The 20,153-nt window shown below is 38.4% G+C and overlaps 2 protein-coding genes across 3 annotated transcripts; both read left to right on the forward strand.

The window, feature by feature from the left end:
- Positions 1–1,160: 1,160 nt before the first annotated feature.
- slc25a34 (solute carrier family 25 member 34) lies at positions 1,161–11,746 on the forward strand. The gene is made up of 6 exons (XM_084734357.1): positions 1,161–1,302; positions 3,297–4,034; positions 8,362–8,427; positions 10,147–10,299; positions 10,415–10,549; positions 11,146–11,746. Exons 2-6 carry the CDS (start codon positions 3,534–3,536, stop codon positions 11,332–11,334), a joined length of 1,044 nt encoding a protein of 347 aa, XP_084590483.1. The 5' UTR covers positions 1,161–1,302; positions 3,297–3,533; the 3' UTR covers positions 11,335–11,746.
- A 2,108-nt stretch (positions 11,747–13,854) lies between these two features.
- Positions 13,855–17,876, forward strand: LOC146331684 (transmembrane protein 82-like). Of its 2 annotated transcripts, none has more exons than XM_084734368.1 (6): positions 13,855–14,614; positions 14,727–14,799; positions 15,315–15,510; positions 16,006–16,423; positions 17,329–17,513; positions 17,687–17,876. In XM_084734368.1, exons 1-6 carry the CDS (start codon positions 14,548–14,550, stop codon positions 17,768–17,770), a joined length of 1,023 nt encoding a protein of 340 aa, XP_084590494.1. In that variant the 5' UTR covers positions 13,855–14,547; the 3' UTR covers positions 17,771–17,876. The 2 variants fall into 2 exon arrangements, with proteins under 2 accessions (XP_084590494.1, XP_084590502.1); XM_084734376.1 differs by having other exon boundaries at positions 13,856–14,614; positions 14,727–14,795.
- Positions 17,877–20,153: the final 2,277 nt, after the last annotated feature.

The raw sequence follows: 20,153 nt of genomic DNA on the forward strand, positions 1-20,153 counted from the left end.
CATTTGATCCTACAGACACTCAACAATTGAGCCAAGATGGCCTAATATTGCTGTTATATGTAACTTCACACAGAAAACGTCCAAAGGCATTTATTAGTTTCTGACTCTTGGAAAAACTACTGTATCTCTGATCGATCTCTTATCAGATCACACACATTAAGGCTATTCTACGTGCTCTCCTTCGGATAACTAATGCAACAACTAGTAGTATAATATTTTCTTTTACTCCCATACTGTCTGGAGCCCCCTGGGGAGCCACAGCTCCCACTTTGGAAACCTCTGATGTAGTATTTCAAAGTTTAAAAAAAACCCTGTCTTTTACCATTTAACTTGAAGTATTCTGTGATTCTTAGATTTGACAATCAGGTACTGGGTAAATATTAAAAGATTCAAATTATTGCAACCTTTCTTTGCTTCCACAAAAAGTCTTTAAAGCGCTCAACAAAATGGAAAACTGAACATCTACAGTGACCGCTGGGCAAACTATACCTGCAGAAGAAGATCATGTAAAATGATTGAAAGGTTCTGGACAACCATTTATTGGTCTTCAGTGGTGAGCTTTTGTCCCCAGCTGTTTCTCAGATTAAGAATGAACTTTCACCCTCAGTTTTTGCACTTCATTTATTCAATCAGCAGCAGTGGAAGTCAAATCTGATGGCTTTTTGAGTACTTGTACTTTATAGAGCTGTAGAAGAGCGCCATCTAGTGGCTCTTTGACATACAGCACAAAAAGAAAAGGGCACAGATGAGTCATCTGCATCTGCAAGCAGCATCATTTGTTCCAAGTGTAATTCACAGTCAACACATTTAATAACAAATGCTCCAGAAGTAACTGATCTACCACATTGTTCTCCCTTGTTTACTAAATTATTTGTGTTAAAAATGTCTCTAAAACGACCATTCGTCTAAGAGCTAGTTTATTTACCTGACATCGTGCATTAGTAAAGCAGAGCGCGTGTTTGTTTTGTTTTGTTTGTAGGATTATCCATACTATCTTTGGCAGATTAACCTTGTTTCAGTCACCTAGCTCAGCTCCTCAGACACTCCACCCCCCCTCTCTTTGACCAACAATAACCTTTTACCCAGAGAACTCCTATAGGACCAGAGCAGGGGCAGTTTACAGCCCAGCCATCCGATTGGTGCCCACTCAGGGACATGGTGATGTGGCAGACAGGACTGGGTGATGATTGGCTCTGACTTGAGCCAGTGGGAGGAGCCTGTGACAATGAATGTGCTGAGGACACATGTTTACAATGATGGGGGAGAGAGGAAGAATGGAGCTGCATGGACGCACCAAACACTGTGAGTTTCTCAATGAAGTCACCTAATTCAAGAGATATTTTTGTAACTTTTTAAAACGCACGTGAGAGGAGTTTTATATTAGCGTGTTTGTCTCTGTTGTTTGTTGCTGTGCCTGCTTGTGTAGTTGTGTTTTGGTTTGAATGAATTTAACTGGAGTAGTTTGCCTTCATGTCAGGTGATCTTGTGTGAGTGACTGTCTGCTCTGAAGGATGCATCATTCACTGTTTGATTCAGTGTTGAATTAAGATTATCTGTGTTTGCATTTTCAGGTGCAGTATTGTTGAATTACATGCTGCAAGTTTACAGAGTTAAACAGCATGAAATATTTTCTGACAGGTTTTTAAAAAGTGTCATGTGAGCAGCTCAAACCTGAATGTCTCCATTCCAGCTGCACTCCTCCCAGTCTTTCTTTTGACTCCCATGATCTCTGATATGTCCTGATTTATATGGCTGTGTCTTTGTAAACTCACCTGAACTTTACAATTCAACAGTGGTGGAAAGTAACTGAGGATATGTACTCAAGTACAGTATAGAGGTACTTGTAATTTGCTTGAGTATTTCCATTTTATGCAGCTTTGTACTCCTGCTTCTCTACACGTTAGTGGAAAACATTTAGGACTGCAACCAAAGATTACTTTCATTGTTCATTAATCAGTCAGTTTCCTTGATGAATCGATTAGTTTTTTCCGTTGTTTCTGAGACAACAGGGACAGGGTGTTGTTTCTTTAAGTCACAGAGGACTAAAGAAACCATTAACGTTTTTTTCTTATAATTGACTCAAAATGATTGATTATCTAAATAGTCGGAGATTCATTTATCAGTTGACAATTAATCGATTTATGAATTACGTAATTTTTACTCTGCTTCATTTATTTGACAGCTTTAGTTAGCGATTACTTTTCAAATTAATATTTGACACAATGGATAATCTAATGAGTGTTTAAAATACAACACATTGTTAAAGATGAAACCAGCTGTTTCTAACCTGTCTGGGTTTGGACATCTAATGAAAAGCAGTGTGTAACTGGGTTAGGGCTCACATTTCAGGTGTCTAAGCCATGTTCATGCTCCAGGCAAAAGTGGCCCAAATCTGATCTTGTGTTGTTTTTTTTTTTGGCAGTATGATCTCAGTGTGACCATTCATATCAGATTTCATTCATTCTTTAACATCACCCACTTTCCTGAAGTGATTTGCTGAGAGACTCTTGTGGACAGACGCTGACAGATGTAGTTACACATCCTGAAATTTTGGGTGAAATCTGTTTCTGTGAATCCATTCACATCACAGTTGCACCACTCCTGGCTCGTCCACAGGAACTTCTGTACCAAAGTAGGAGCCATTGCTCCACAATGAGGCATAATTAAACATTTGTACTGTATCTCATGAGGGTCAGTTCAGGACTGTGACCAGTTCACACTGGAATCTGGTGTTGGCTGCATTTAAAAAATAATGTCAACAGCCAGCCAAACAAACAAACAAACAAACAAACAAAAGATCTGAGCAATAAATAATAATTAGACACTAAGGCTTGCATTGTGAATGAAGCCTATGAGTTGTTCACAGCTCCACCAGATCCCCTTCTAAACTTCTCACATGGTTTCATTTCTATAAATGTTTAGATTATCCATTATCTCTCCAAAAATCAATTGGTTATTTAGCTACAACAGTAAAATGCTGTTCTAACATTGATGCATCAGTATTAACACTCTAATGATGTTATATCTTACAACGATTAGTCAATTAATTAGTCAAACAAAACAAACAAAAAAATATTTTGATAATTAATTAAATATTTCAGTAATTTTCTCAAAAAATCAAACCTTGACTGGTTTCATCTTTTTTTTTACTGCTTGTCTTTGTCATGTATGATTTTAAATGAAGAGTATTTTTACATTATTGTATCTGTACTTTTACTTTAGTAATGTATTTGAATACTTCTCCCACCACTGCAGTTAAAAAGTGTTGACTTCAACCTGATTACACTCTGTTGCAGGTGGTGTCTCCTCTGAACAGCCTGGCAGTCAAGGAAGATAACAAAAGTCATCGGAGAAGGACAGCACCATCGACCCGCAGTGTCAGAGGAGAAATATGCAAACCAGATATTAAATGAGTTATCACAGAGGCTGATAACAGTTTCTGACTTGATGTTCTGTTCCCTGACAAACTGAGACACGAGGCACAGATCGTCAGGAGGACAAACAGGACGAACTGTGAGGTTCACCTCTCAGGGATGACCAGTGCTCGGCTGCTGAAAGCTTCACCAGAAGACTCTGTGTTTGGTGCCCAGCCTTCTCACAGGATGCCATCCACTGTCACCGCCGTACCCCGTGGGGTCTTTGGACCCTCGCCGCCCCCTCCAGCCGTCTGGCCTCCTCTGGACTTCGCCATGGGTGCTCTCGCATGCTGCGCTGCCTGTGTGTTCACCAACCCCCTGGAGGTAGTGAAGACCCGCCTGCAGCTTCAAGGAGAGCTGCGTGCACGGGGGTCCTACCAGAGACACTACCGAGGAGTCCTGCAGGCCCTCTGGTTGGTGGGCCGCACAGATGGACTGCGGGGCCTCCAGAAGGGGCTCTCAGTGGGGCTGATCTACCAGGGTGTGATGAACGGAGTAAGGCTGGGGTCCTACTCTTACTGTGAAGCTCTGGGGATCACCTCCTACCATGGGGGCAGTCTGCTGTCAGGGGCTGGGGCCGGGGCACTGGGTGCCTTCATTGCTTCTCCTGCTTACCTGGTGAGTTGATTTTTTTCTTGAAAGAGCAGATAACATCAACAACAACATAACAGGAATAATTTACTTTATTCATAAAGCACATTTCATACAAAACATGCAGCTCAAAGTGCTTTACATTTGAGAAGGACCAATAATGAGAAATACAGTAATTAAAAATCAGGCAAATAAATTAAAATCAGGCTGAAGAAATAGATTTGAAGGCATAATAACTGCTGAAAAGAGGAAAAAACAATAAAGGAACTAAACATCATTTAAAGTAAAAATGGCACATAAGGTCATTTAAAAGACGTAGACGGCCATTTGAAAACAGTTCAAGGGGCATTTAAAAACAGCCAGTGAAACACCAAGTAATGCCCACGCATCGTAGTGAGTAGTGCTATAGAAAGGCAAGGTTAAAAATATGTATTTTTAAGTGCTGTTAAGAGTTTTCAACAGAGACCGCCTCTCTGATATCTTTGGGTAGGCTGCTCCATACCTTGGGAGCATGACTGAAAAAAGATGCATCTCTTTTTTTTTGGGTATCTAGAAACGCAGCATTAAAGGATCTAAGAGTGTGTGAGGAAATATAAAACAACAGGAAATCTGTGATATAGGATAGTCCTAAACAGTTTTCAGTTTTGCATACACATAGAAGGACTCAAAAAAAAGGCTCTTACCTTTTGTGTTTTTTTCCCATCTAGACTGTTTTGGTGTGAGTTGCAGAGTTTTCGAGAGATTGGCTGTACTCTCTCAAATATAAGGGAACAAGGTGGCACTCGGCTTGTGGTGCTCAAAGGGTGAAAAAATGCATTGTGGGTTATCTTGAGAAACTGGGTCAGTATTTCTGGAAAGAGACTTTGCTGCTCAGTTTTTCAAATGTATTTTTGGCACTTTTGGCACCAAAAGCCGAGTGCCATCTAGTTCCAACATATTTGAGAGAAGGCAGCCAATATCTCCAAAACCACAACACTCACAACAAAACAATCTAGATGGATAAGCAGTTCCACGGGTAAGAGGACAGGTATGTATTTTGGATTTTGGGATGAAGCGATCTCTGTTTGTGACCCCTCATCAAAGGGTGGCCGTCTGTGAGCTGTGTGCAGTTCATGTAGAAAGAGATTTTTAACTTCGTTTTTTTTTTTTTTTTTTAGGCCTGAAGAAGTAAAACTATACTGCATTTGGCAAGAAAAGAGCAAAAATTAGAGAAAAGTTGGAAAAATAAACAGTTTTCTTTAGTGCAGTTTTTTATTTCTCATTTTCATTTCCTATTATCTTTTGACCTCATACATTCATCCTATGACCCCCTGAGGGAAGTATTGCTCTATAGGTCATTATAGGTCAGCAGCTCTACAGTTTTTTTTTTAATTAAATCAATATGTGTTAAAAGACATTTGTAGGTCAATTTATATTGCATCCAGTTACTGTATATAAAAAGATGAACTACATGATTTTTGTAGTTTGTTTCATAACTTAATGTGACATTAAGATAAACTGATGTTACTGAGAATAATGTTGAATTTTCCTTTCAAACATTTGACATATGTCCCTCAGATGTTGTACAAGATTTCAGCCATTATGTCCTTTTGGTGTTATCTGTTGTGTCTGTTTGTGGTCTAAAAACTAAGGTTAATAGGAAACTGAAACCCCTTGGACCTTTGAGAGTGGATCGTCCTATCAGCTTACAATCAACACACTCAGCCTCACACACACATGTTAAAGAAAACCACATAAGTTAATTAACAGTCAAACAACTGACATAAGCAAAAACAGGACAAGAGAGCTAATGTGGAAAGAGGATATGGGTAATTGTGTTTCTCCAGCGACATAATGCATATGTCAGCTTTGTTAACGGATCAGCAGGCGGGTTTGTAACGTTAGATTATATTGTTAAGCTCACTGTAAAGCATGAGGTGTTCATAGTTCACTTATGTCAGCCACTACAGGACACACTTACTTACCTTTATGTACTTCACTGAAAAAGATCCTTTTCTTTTTAAAGTTTCACCACAGCAAACACAAATGAATGAATTTTCATGGATTCGTTTATCTAAATTCTGCACCACAGATGCAACTTACATTAAAAATCACAGAGGACGCAAACACAATAAAGGCAGAGGACTTATTTCCATTGTGGTCCTCTGGTAAAACATTTAACACATCACAAAAACAACAACAGTACAGCAAGTGAACACAATACAATCAGCATTATATAGCAGGCAGTGTGTTAGCTACGTCGACATGCTCTTGATTTCTTGGCCATTCAAAGCTAAGAATTGAAATTGTCTACGTACCAGTTGAAGATTTAATAACGTTGTTATTTATTAAATCTTTTATTGCAAGTGCTGAAAACTGTGTGCAAAAGTCTCTTTTTTTTTTTAAAGAAACTAAAATAGAAAACATGTTTTCACATTTAATTTTTTATATCTGCAGTATTAATCTACAATATACAAAAATAATTAAAAAATAAAGAAAAATCACTGAATGTGAAGATGTGTCTGAACTTTTTACTGGTACTGTACGTTACATTGTGCTTTGTAACCATTTCTTTAAGGCCACTTTAGGCTATGTGAGGTACTTGGCTTCAGATTTGTGGGCAGATTATTCCACAGTACTGCTGCACTGAAATGTGTTTTTGCTCATTAGGTAATTGAATCGGAAAGGTATGAAGTCTGTCAAGCTGCCTCTTGTAAAGTAGCTTTGATTGTCTTTTAAAAGTGAGACATAATTAAGAACTTTGGTACCATATTATTAACTGTTTTCTGAGTGAGCGGCATCTAAATACAAATGATTCATTTTTCTTTTTTTGTTTCCTCAGACTGCTTCCTTTCTTAACTTTGGGAAAATAAAACAAAAATGGATTTTTGTTCTAAATATGCTGTAAATATGGATATAATTTGTGAAGTGGAATCTTTTCAAAAGCTAATATGAACAGCAACCAGTAACTCTTTTAATGTACATACAGACACATTATGGCCGGGCATGAGAAAAAAAAATAAATCAGAAGAGGAAGATTTTTTGAAAATTCTGCACTTTGAGAATAACATTGAAATGTTGAGAATAAAATCAAAATATTTAGAATAAAGTTAAATTACCATTTTTTATTCTTGAAATGGTATTTCAACTTTGTTCTTGACATTTCGAGTTAATTCTCCAAATGCAAAATAAAAAATCTTTTCCTCTGATTTCATTTTTTCATCTGCCTGGCACAAAATGTGACTCTATCCTTTGAACAATGCCTTTTTTGAGCCACTAAAGCTAAAGGTAAAGTGAAGATTACTAGAAGAAGTTTAAAGAGAAAATGATGGAAAACAACAGCAGCTTCCTAACTGTGTGAAATAAATTATGGATGTCACACACGTGGAAAAAAACATGCGAACCATCTGGGATTTGGCCTGAACAACAGTAGCATAAGTCATTACAAACAGACACATGGAAGCACACCAGCTCAGTTTCAAAGACGTCTCAAGTGTCCTCAATCTATTTTTATTCAGCACGAGTCCTTCTGAGGTGAACATGTATGGTCGAGTCAGGTTGGTCACATCATCTACTTTGAAAGAATGCGAGATAAGACAAGATGACTTAACCATATATTGATGAGTAATATATGTTTTCATTACCCATCTGTCCACACGCAGGACGCACTCAGCTTCGTTTGTGAAAATAGACACAGATTTAATGCGCATCTATAAAACCAGACAAGACTCATAAATGCTTATCTTTTTAACACATGTTTTGAATTCACACCAGTTTCAAATGTCACTTTCTCTTATTGATTTACGGCGCAATTTATGAACATCCTCTGCACGTCCTCTGTAGTGTGAGAGTAGTGGTGTTGCTTTTCTGCCCCGGCCGTCCATCAATATATTTGAAACACTCTAACCTTTGGCTCCGTCATGGAAAGACAATATTGTTAGATGACACGTTTGTCCATATCTAGGTCACTAAATATACCCTGCGCTTTGCTTCAACCTGCCCACTGGTGCCAAAAATATACAGTATCGTGTGGCTCCTTGCTGTTGGCATGAATGAAGGAAGGAGAAGTGAAGGTTATTTTATTTACTCCGTGCAGGAGTTCGACTGCTGCACAGTATGATCATCACAGTTTGGTACACATGAATCACTGAGAGATTTGTTAATCAAGTTCCGGGCAAAGAGTGTGTTATGAAACAGTTACCTGGAGACCATTGGTTACCTGTAATTGTTACATAACTCATCCTGGCATGTGACTCAGACTTTATCCAACTTAGTGACAAGACTAGTTTTGTCTGTACTCAGATTATTTTTTTGGCACAGTGTCTGGAACAGTCTGACTGCACATTAAACCTTGTGTGCTGCTCTTTCATCACAGGTGAAGACCCATCTGCAGGCTCAGGCTATGGAAACCATTGCAGTAGGCCACCAGCACAACCATCTGGTAAGACTCATAAGACACTGGAATACATTATGAGTTTATTTAAGTTCAAGTTCAATGTTAAGCTGACTTTATTTTGACAAAAAAAGGACATTTGAGTGGTGAGAAAAGCAGATAAAAAGTGTACAGTACACAGAGAAGAAAGAGGTTCCTTCCCTATTTTATCTGGAATTACCTTATTGTTTACTTAAGTAAAAATAGCACTATCACTGTGTAAATGCACATCAATATAAGTAAAAACAATCATGAAAAACTCAAAGTACATGTATGCCATAACTATGCGCAAACTATGCGGGACTTTCCCCCAAAAAACAATGCATAGACTCATAAAAACAATAATCCCTCTCAATCATTATCCACAACCTACCAGAAGTGTTGGCAGTACCTGCATCCACCTCTACCTTCTTACTTTCTTCTTACTTTCCTATGCTCTGGATGCTTTACCAACTCAAACCTTTAAAGTGTTTAAAGGGACAGTTCACCCCAGAATCAAAAACACACATTTTGCCACTGGCCTGTAGTTCTATTTATCCATCCAGATTTATTTGGTCTGAGTTGCTGAGTTTTTGAGATATCTGCCCAAGTGATGTCTGCCTTCAATCGACACTTGTGGTGTTCAATGCATAGATTAAAAATTCAAAACCAGTCTCTCTTTCCAAAAATCATGACCTGGTTACTCAAGTTAATCTACACAACTCGTTATGAGCAGTTTCATGTAGGAGCTACTTTCTTGCTAGTGGAAAGAAAGTAGTTCCGGTAGATTCTACTGCAAAAGTACTTCCTACATGAAACTGCTCACAAGAAGGTCTGTGGAGTAACAAGGTCATAATTTTTTGGAAAGAGACACTGTAATTAAGTTTTTCAGTTATATTTTTGGCGCTTTGAACCCTACAAGCTGAGTGCAATTTATTGCCATTATATTGGAGAGAAGGCAGAAGGCGATTACTCCAAAACTCAGCACTTGCACCAAACAATCTAAACAGACATATATATATATATTTAGTACTACAGGTCGGGAGCAAAATATGTATTTTTGATTTTGGGGTGAACTGTCCCTTTAACATCCTGGGCTTGAAACTCAGCAATCAATTCTCTTTTGGGAACTTGAGTAAATGGAGTTCATTACATTCCATCACTGATAGATACTGTATTTTGGAGTTAAATATTTGTACTGATGTGACGTAAACAAAAAGTTAAAGTACCACAATAAAAACTAATAAAAAAGCAAACATGTGTACAGCATTTTTTGTTCATAAAAAAGCTTTTCCTTTTAGTCACATCTATAAAATTTGACTTCATAAAATAATTAAAACAAAACGTAATCATGCAATTTTATGGTAGATTTTGTCACAGTCCAGTAAGGTATAGACATTTTTTCTCATGATATCACAATATTTGATATAATGTTACATCCCTAGTCACAGTCAGGTCAAATAGTTGTATTTAGACATTTGTGCAGGCAGTCAGCATTTACACAATGAGACTTTTCTAAAGGGGGATAAATACTGCATTGATTACAACACCCAGTGGTGATGATGCCATCATTACATGTTTTTCCACAGAGCATTAAACTTCTGTTGTAGGCTGGCTGCTTAGCACTGTTACGGTTCAAAGTTATATACATGAAAAAGGCTTTTTAATACGTCAGACACACAAGGTATCATAAAGTACTATTATCTGCTACTTCCAACACACCAGTGCCTTTGTTTTCTTCTGTTTCAGGGAGTGTCAGATGCCTTTATTACCATCTATAGAAAAGAAGGTTTAATTGGTCTGTGGAGGGGTGTGAACGGGGCCGTACCTCGAGTCATGGTGGGATCAGCTGCTCAACTGGCAACCTTCACCTCGGCCAAGGACTGGGTGTCACATTCCCAGGTAGACGTGAGAAACAGCTGACAATGTTACAGCACATGCAACCAGACAGCTGCTGTCACGCCACCAGCCAGAAGTCAGCCCTCAGTTAATAATCAATTTATTTCTTTCTTTGCAGTGGTTTAGTCCAAACAGCTGGCTCACAGCTCTGATAGCTGCTATGATTAGTGGAGTCGCCGTGGCGATCACCATGACACCATTTGACGTCATCAGCACACGGCTCTACAACCAGCCGGTGGATGAGTGTCATAGGGTGAGCTGTTTATACAACTTCTTTTCATCAAATTGGACACAGCCACAAACATTTTTCACTTAACAAAGCTGCTACAATAATCCTATATTGTATTTAGTATCACTCCATCAGAAATAGAGAAGACAGGACATAAATATTTGTATACAACAATATGCATAACTGCATGAAACCAAATCACACAGACTTAGATGGATGTTAAATCATCATCTGTAAGCACATGGAAAATAATAGTCAAAGAGATTCAAGAAAGAATCACTCATAAGTTGAGAAACAGAAAAGATGATTTCATAAGAAACTTGAGTAAATGGGTCAAGGAAACAGATGGAGTGTAATAGTAAAATTAAGAAAGTACAACAGGATTAAGCCCCCTGTTTTTTCTGTCCTTCCTTTTATTTTCTTTCTTTCTTTATATTTCTTTCATTTCTTTTGTCCTGTATGCAGTAAAACTGTATGAATGTGAAAACATGCATAATAATAAAAAAACATTCATGCACCAATAATGACAGAAAAGACAACTGTAAGATCAGACATTGTAGCTGAATGCAAACAAAAATAAAACCTCTGGAGACTTATAATTTTCCTTGTTTGTCTTTCAGGGCCGTCTGTACCATGGATTTTTAGATTGTATGCTGAAGGTGTGCCAAGCTGAGGGCCTGCTCGGGTTGTATAAAGGCATGGGCCCCGTCTTCCTGCGTTTGGCCCCACACACGGTGCTCAGCATGCTGTTCTGGGATCTGATGAGGCAGCAGGCATTGAAGAACAACTACAGTCAAGGAAGGAGCTAAAACAGCACAAACACCTGTGTATGATTGACTGGACTCTGTTACAGCTACTGAAGTGGGCCATCAATGTACGAAACACAACTTTAACCAGAAGTTCCTCATTTTGGTAAATGTGTTTGTTCACTTTCTAGCAAGGAGCTAGAAAAGGAGATTGATACCGTTTTAATGTTTGTACAATAAATATAAAGCTACAGAGAGCAACTGGTTAGTTTAGCTTAGCATAAAAACTGCAAAAAACAGGGGGAAACAGCTAGCCTAGCTCTGTCCAATCATTACACAATCCACCTAGCAGCACCTCTAAAGCTCACTGATTTACCTTTCCTAGGTCCTGACCCTTTACTCTTTGTTTCCTGTGCTTACATATGTCGCTGGTTGATAGGCTCATTTATTATAAAAAAGAAAAAAAAAAAAAGAAAATGGGTTGAAAGATGTTGCTGTAAAAGTGACCTTCATATCTTAAATTAGCTAATGTTAGTGTAGTACTTGCTCACTCCAAGCTAATCCACATCAATCATTAGCTAGCTAGTTAGCAAGCATTTTGCTAACTTAAGCTAACTTGAGAAGTGACCCTATATGGTGCTTTTACAGGAAAAGAAGAAAATTGACTGTGTACCAAGTTTGCTCAACTGTTATTGGAGCACAGAGCAAAAAGAGGCGGGACTTAGAGGGGTCAATTAACACATCTTATACCATGGTCTGAGTGAATACTCTTTTTAATGCACATGTAGTTTGGCTCAGTTTAATCACTGTTCAAAATTAATCTGCTACCCAACTTATAACCATAGCAACATTAAAGAGCACAGCTGTCAAAGCTTAATTACTCATCATCAACTGTGGCAAGCCAGCTGAGTTAGAAACTTCTTTTAATCTGTTTGGAGAGTACAGCACTTTTGAAGAGTGGGATGCAACAGAGGAGAGAGAAACAGAGAAGAAAAAAACTAAACAACTGAAAAATGGCGCAAGGAACTGACAACCGAAGAGCTTAAAATGGCAACGGAGGAGAAGGATGAAAGTAAGACGAAAAAGGCAACAAAATGGGCAGTTAGTATACTGCCCATTTGCTAAACCAAAAACAAAAGAACACAGATTTGGAAACTCTGGAAACTCATACTTAATGACACCTTACATGGATGTTATGCCTCGGTTCAGTCCATTTCAATGTAATAAGTGATGTGGAGTTCAAGTCAAGCGGTGCTGTCTTTAAAGTCCTCTCAAAACGCTATTGAATTACAGGTGTCAGTTCCTTCTGCTGTTTTTCAGTTGTTGTTTTTTTTTTCTTTCTATTTCTCTAATGTAAGGTAAGGTCTTGCTTCACAACTTCTAAAAAGTTCTGTGAATGCTTGTAACACACATTTTCTATCTCATGGTACATTTAATGCAGACCTACTTGTTGATTATCCCTTACATATCTATGTACCAAAAAAACAACCGTATTTCTTGGCCACAACAGTAATTTCATTGAGTTTCAGCTAGTTGCCAGCAAGTAGTGATTTCACGCTTAGGTTTCTGTACAAACTAAACAACATGCAACATGTTCATTAGTGAGCTTTACAGGTGCTGGTAGGTGGATTTTGTTGCCCTCTGACACCCCAAGGCTAGCTGTTTCCCCTATTTCCAGTCTTCTTGCTAAACTAAGCTGACGACTACTTGATGTAGCTTCATATTTACCATACAGACAACAGAGTGGCGTCTAAAGCTATGTATATGTCGATGCCACGTTCACCCTTGGATCATATGTCAACGTCTCTGCCATATTGGACAGGGCAAGACTGACTTGTAAACAGTGGAGCTGCGTTTTTTTCTGGATAAAAATAACTAACATTTACATTCCTCAACTGATTTCAATGAGTTGATTTTATATCCGATCTTCTCATCAACTCTGCCAAAAAGCAAATAAGTGATTTTTTTTCCAAAAATGTCAAACTATTCCTTTAAGTGAGACTTGTTTTGACTGAAGATGGACGATTTAAATACTTGATAAAGATGGACACATGTTGCACAGAATCCTATCAGATTTCTCAGATATATGAGGTTGCTGATGAACTCTCAGGTTTTACCTTAAAACCTCGTATGCATATGACTTGACATGCAGTGTCTCTGACTTTCAAAGCACAGCTGAAATGAAAGAGGTGAGAGTGCCGATGACCTGGAGAAACAGGTCTGGATTATTAGAAAATAAGCTCTGTATTCCGTGTTTATAGTCCAGTGTGGCTGCTGTAATTGATCACAGTTTGTTTTAATGGATAATTCTAGTTGCCTTGTCTGCTGTATGTAAAGAAAGACATCTGATGAGAATGTTTTTGTTTACTGACTACTCATAACTAAAGCCAAGAATGCCGTTTGATTTGAGGTTTTTATTTACAGAAATGTAACCTACGGTTACTTCAAGCCTTTGAACAGCAGTTAATAATAATAATAGTTATAATAAAAACATTTTTTTCTATGAAATGTATGGAATATATTTTGTCTTTGTATCCTGTTAAAAAGACAAATGCTGCAAGTTTTGAAATAGATGATATCTCACACCCCATTTACACCTGGTCTGTATACTGATAAGTTATCCAGATAAGCAAAAACTCATGTTCATGCAAGCTGTAAGTGCTACTTGATCTGAGTGTGATCAGATCTGCCTCACTACATCTGGAAGTAGTCTGACTTGCATTGTGTTCAGATTTTATATAGGTGTACACCCAGTCTGTATGACAATCTGGATAATATATCCAGATGCAGATCACATTTTAATATCAGGTGTAAATGGGGTTTTAGGAGCGTAGCTGGAAAAAAGTAAATTCAGTTCATCCATGTCTTTGAGATGAGGCCGAGAGTTTACTCATGTATTTTCAGATCAACTGCATTGATCAATGAGATGAAACAAGGGTTACCCACCTCTGTATTTATCGCCACACCCCTGATTGTAAGCAAAGTGTTATTTTACTTTGACCCAGTGAAAAGGCGCCTGATTGCTCTGTGAGCCTAATCATCTTTTTGAGAGGATTTTCAGTCTGTTTCATCAGGAAATGATTAAACTGACAAACACACTCATATCACATTTGACCTTTGGAACAAGCATGGAGAGCACTCGGACCTGCAGCAGGAAGAAATACAGGAAACGTGACAGTTTGGCTCACAGGACTAGTAGTTTCTGATCAGGTTCTTAAATAGAGCAATATGAGTGAGAGATCATAGCGCCCTTAATGAGCCGAGGAAAACATAAAAATGTTTTTCCCCTTTTCCTGGATCCTGGGAATTTCTGAATCAAGCCCAGTAGACGGTTTTCTTCAAGGTGAGTTGATATGTTTTTCTCCCTCATGACAATAAAATCCTAATGTACTTCTGTTTAAAGTAATTTCTTTACGTACTTGTGTTGTAGTAGTGGTGTTATTCATGTTTTAAAGGTATCGTGGGAGCATGTGGAATATCAGTGCTGTGCAATTTGACGAGAGTCCACCATTTCATTCAAACATGCAAGTGAGTTTATTCTGTAAAAAAGGAGTGAATATTTGACATACAGTGCAAAGAAAAGTGACAAAAACTTATAATTTGAAGTCGACAGTCCTCCCCAGATTTTTTAACTTTGTATTAAACTCAAACTCTTGTTTTAAGATAAACAACAACAACAAAAATTGTTGATGATTTATTTTTTCTTCTTAAAAAGACTTTCAGTTTTGGAAGCAAACAAACAAAAACATATTTCAAAAATTTGAGTAAATTAATTAAAGTAAGAAGTGAATAATGGTTAATAATTTAAATAATGACAAATTGGGTTCACATGTCATTGGGGAAATGTTTGAAATAGCCACCAGAAACCGTCCAAGATTCAAGGTTATCTATAGAAGAAAAAAATTATCTTAACAAAAGTTTACAGGTCAGCATTACGTGTTTTTGTTTATCTTTAGTTTCTTTCGATATATAAGAGTTGGAGTTTGATTCAAAACTCAAACATCTAGTGAAGGCTGTTGTCTTAAAGTTGTCTCTCCACACAGTGATTCTGAATCTGAAACTGAAAGCAAACAGAAGTCATCCTCTCCTCCTGTCAGTCTTCGGAGATGGAACTGGAGAACATCTGTCCAGTTCTGGCTCCTGGTGGTCCTCTTGTCTCTGGTGGGCTCGAGGGTCTCTGCTCTGATAGTGCTGGAGTTTTCTCTCAGAGCAGTTTCTGCCTGGATGTCAGCAGGACAGGTGAGTTCCTCAAACACACCAACATTATATCATAGCTGATAAGAGATGATCACAATTAGATTCTGATTAAATTACTAAACTAACAGTTTATTGATACACAAAGTATCATATCAAAATATGATATTTTTCTATCCTACCCAAGTAGTTTTTTGTGCCCGTACAGTTGAAAGTATAAAACAGAAAAACAAAAAAAATGTTGCCTATAAACATCACCTGGATGATTATTGTAGAGTTGCAACTGATGTTTACAATAAATGGTTCAAAAATACTGTGTAGTGCATCTATAAACATCTGGAAGACCATTATAAAGTTGCAGCTGATGTTTGCAAAACGTTTGAATTGTTTAAATGGTTATTATATTATAATATATATATATATATATATATATATATATATATATATATATATATATATATGTATTATAAAGTCTTACTGATCTCTCTAATACTAATCTGACCCATTTTCCTCCTTGCTTCTGCATCTATCTGATGTCAGGATGCTAATGGCAGAGGTCTGGACCTGCTCCTCATCCAGTGTCAGTTCTCCCTGGGCTGCGGCCTCACCTGTACTCTGGGCTTCCTCCATCAGGGGGCTCCACACAGCTCTATCAGCTTGTTCCTAGCAGCTGCTCTCAGCTGGGCACTGGCAGGCGTCAGCCACAGTCTGTGGAGCCATGTGGCCAGATTCTACCCACTACACAGCACAGAGCGTTACTGTGGGAAGTGCATCACCCTCCTGACCTCTGGACACGCCATCCTGGCTTCACTGCAAAGAGCGGTTGTCTTGGCCTTCGCTGTAGCAACTGTGGCTTCCACCACTACGGTTTATGACCACTTCCTGTCCCAGAAGGATGCTCTCAAGTTCTGGACTCCCTTGACACTCTGCTACACGATGCTGGTGGTCTATATTCAAGGTGACAGAACTGAAAAGACTAGTTTGGTTACCTTTGCACAGTGACAAATAACATAAGAGACACAAGTCAGTCAGTTCACAGCAGACGACAAATGAAAGAACACAAACTAACACGTTTTTGTTTTTTTGCAATTTTTATTTAGAGAATAATTGAAAACATTTCATCAACTACAAAGAAATAGTCTTGCAGTTACAGAGAGCAGCAGAAGTCTGCGTCAAATGAGCATTTTTAAATTGTGGGAAAAAGCCACCAACCATGTTCTTTATTCCGACAAATATTTGATCCGTTTTGTCCAGCTTACGATGTATGTGTCATTTCTTTATCTCAGAAACAAGGTCAGTCTTTCCATCTCATAAATCTCTTTGATGATTTCAAGCCAGTCATCTGTGGGTGGGTCGGTTTGTAACCATTTATGAGTAATAGCTTTTTTTTGCTGCACCAGTCAATATTTTCTGAAGGTGTTTGTTGTCTCATATTATTGCTACTGGCAGATTACACAGGTAAAGTGACGCACAAATCAGTGGGATCTGCTGCCCAAGAATACATTGTATGATTCTCCAACTACTTTCCCAAAATAGTTGTGAGATGGTTTCAAAGAGTTAAATAAATAAGTTTTAAAACAAAAATTGGTTAGGAGACCAGGCAATCTTTTCCTCAGAAAGTAGAGAAAAAAGAGGGATTGTAAAAAACAAAAACAAAAACACAAACAACATAGGATCTACCACTTTAACTCCATAAAGTTTGACCACTTTTTTCATTATGTGGACTTCATTAACTGTATCTCACAATCTAACATGTCTTAAGAAGAGATTAGTTTGATTTAGGCAGTTAATAATACACCTGAAACCAGAAGCAATAAAACATGCAATAACGCTGTTGGTAAGTTTTTGTTTTATTTTTCACAGAGGACCAGAATCGTCAGACTGGTACGGAGGCCTTGATGCACACAGTAGTTCTGAGACTGGGAGCCTTACTGGTGCTCATGCTGACTGTGGGTGACTGGTCTGATGTCCTCCACATCCTCATCACGTTCCTGGGTGAAGCCGTCTGCCTGCTGCCCTCTCAGGACTTGCTTCAAGCCGTGTTACAGGTCTGTGTCAATCATCTCTTCTGCTCACAGTGATGTTACCAAAATATCTTACAGTTCACTTTTTTTGCATTTATGCCATCACTTCTGGCACATGACTGTTTCTGTTACTTGTTTGTAATGCTGAGAACTGTGACATTGACAGGTTACATGAAATTTTCATGCTTCCTCTTTAGGGAGAAGAAGAAGACATGAGCTTGAGAAAATCCAGTAACAAATCAAGGGGAGGAACACGGACAACACAATCAGACAACAGTTGATTGATGGCGTACCTGAAATCTACCTCAAATACAAGTGTCTACCTCCAGTGTCAAGATGTGCTAATACTTGATATTAATAAGAAAATAATAAAAGGATTATTGTGCACTTACTGTTGTTAAGTCTTGTTTAACTAGAAGGAAAGCATGAGAAGTTTGCAATTTTGCACCTGCTGGATCAGGATCTTAAACTAATTTTATTATTGTGGGAAATGATGTTGCTGTAATGTTACACTTTTTCCATGCTTTATGTAATGGAAGGAAAATATGTGAAAAGGGGTTGTTAAGCTGCATCATAAATATTCTGTATTCCTGTTGATGTTTTTGTGTAGTAATACAGCATAATTTTGCCAGGCCCAAGTAATTCAGTAAAGTGATAGAGTGGATAGAAACGAGCAGAAGCTGATGAAAGTGTAAACAGATGACATTTCCACCAGCAGAGGATGAAGGTTTGTTAAATGATTCACTCAACAATATATAAAACCACCTCCTATATGGTGAGGGACCGAAAGCATCTAATTGTTCATTGTGCTTGAGAAGCATTTTGATGCACTTTTTATACATTAATTCCACAAGTTTCTGTGGCTCAGATATTCTACACAACTATTCTTGGACAAACACTTCCTTTATGAATAACATATGAAAAGGTATTGATGGATAGCAGATGAACTGGTCAGGAGGGTGTGTACATTTTACACACACAGGACACACAGGACACAAACCTTGGCCTCCTGGGTGAATGTCCTGTGTTTGTATGACCCATCCACCCCAACTCCTCCATATATATGGACTTTCTCACTTTTTATACAAAGTCACCTGACATAGATGGGTTTACATTGAAGTTAGTAGATAAGTCACTTGTGCAACTGTATTGAGCGCCGTGAGGCATGACGAAGTATTGTTAGTTGATGACCTATATCTGAAAAAACAGTTACGTATACATATTAATTATATAACTGTCATTCTGAAGGCACAAAGTTTTAAAGAAGTGGGCATGTAGGATGCAGTGAAGTTGGACATTATCCTGTTGCATTATAGAAAATGTAGGATCCAGCCTTTTTAACCTTTGACCCTTACTAAAGACCAGTGGTGCATTCCATTTGAATTGAAAAGTCAGACTTTCTGAGTTCCCAGTTGGAAATTTCATTTGGAACACCCCAGAATTCAGATTTCCAAAACTGAAAGTCAGAGGAGCCATACCGACCTCAAGATCCAAGATGGCTGCTCAATGGTTTGTGAAAGCTACAGTAATATTACCACTTCTGTCTTTTGTGTCTCATTCAGTCTGTCTGTGAAGATTCTCCAGGTCATGGTATCTCTCTGGTATCTCTATGGTATCTTTCCAGGTCACTGGACTTGTTTGAGGTTCTTGAAGATGTTTCACCTCTCATTCAAAAGAGTTCCAGGTATTTCACCTCTGATCTGGTCATTACTTTTGTTACTCTAAAGGCAAGTAGGGGGACAAATACCTGGAACTCCCCACTATTCAGAACTGAAGAAGCTTTTCAGGTGAGAGGTGAAACGTCTTCAATAACCTCAAGAAAGTCCAGTTGCCTTCAGAGCTCCCTGACATTAAATCAGTACACAGAGTGCTGTCCAACTTCTCTCTGACATGTTGCTACAGTGTTTGTTTGTGCAAAATACCACGTAAGAGCGACAGAACAAGCAAAACAAAGTTTTCCTGGAGGCGTCTATAATGGTTTTGCAACTTAAAAGAGGTTACCTCAGGTGTGACTCACTGGGTCATTCCCAGCTCCAACGTCTGACGTAAATGGAGCGCAGCATAAAACTAAGGACATCTCAACCACTGCTGCTTTGATTTTCATCCTTTTCTTTTTGATCTGTCTCTCACAGTTCTCCCAACTTCATTGCAGAACTAGTCCTTCATTCAAAGCAGTCAAGTAATCTTAACTCCCACTAGGGGAACATTTTGGTAAAATAACAGTAATTTTCCCTGGGAAGTAGTTTTTCCACCCATTCTGATGTTTACAGTTAGGAAGTCAACATTGGCTGTGATTGTGAACATGCAATTGTCACTGTTTTCCCTCTCTGCTGTGTTTCATCCTGTTCCTTTCCCTCCATTTCCCTCCATTCTCTTCCCATTGTTGCCCTGCTCGCCCAAATGAAGGATTACGGTAAAATAAATTACACTGTGATGTTGGTGAGTAAATTGAAAAGTCATGCCGCAGAGAAGCAGCAAAGAGGTTCAGAGGGTTTAATGAGGATTTTGGCTGTTCAGGGGGCGGAGCGTGGAGGTCTGCATGGGGATTGTGTCATCAGTAGGCATGCTCTCTCCTGCAACTCTGACATCACTGCAGCATTCCTTTCCATGGAGCTGGAACAACAGAGACCCCCATCACTCTCCTCATCTCCGTCTCTCGTTCAC

The sequence above is a fragment of the Lutjanus erythropterus genome, chromosome 2 (genome assembly GCF_056507025.1).
Source record: "Lutjanus erythropterus isolate fLutEry1 chromosome 2, fLutEry1.hap2, whole genome shotgun sequence".
Lineage (NCBI taxonomy): Eukaryota > Metazoa > Chordata > Actinopteri > Lutjaniformes > Lutjanidae > Lutjanus > Lutjanus erythropterus.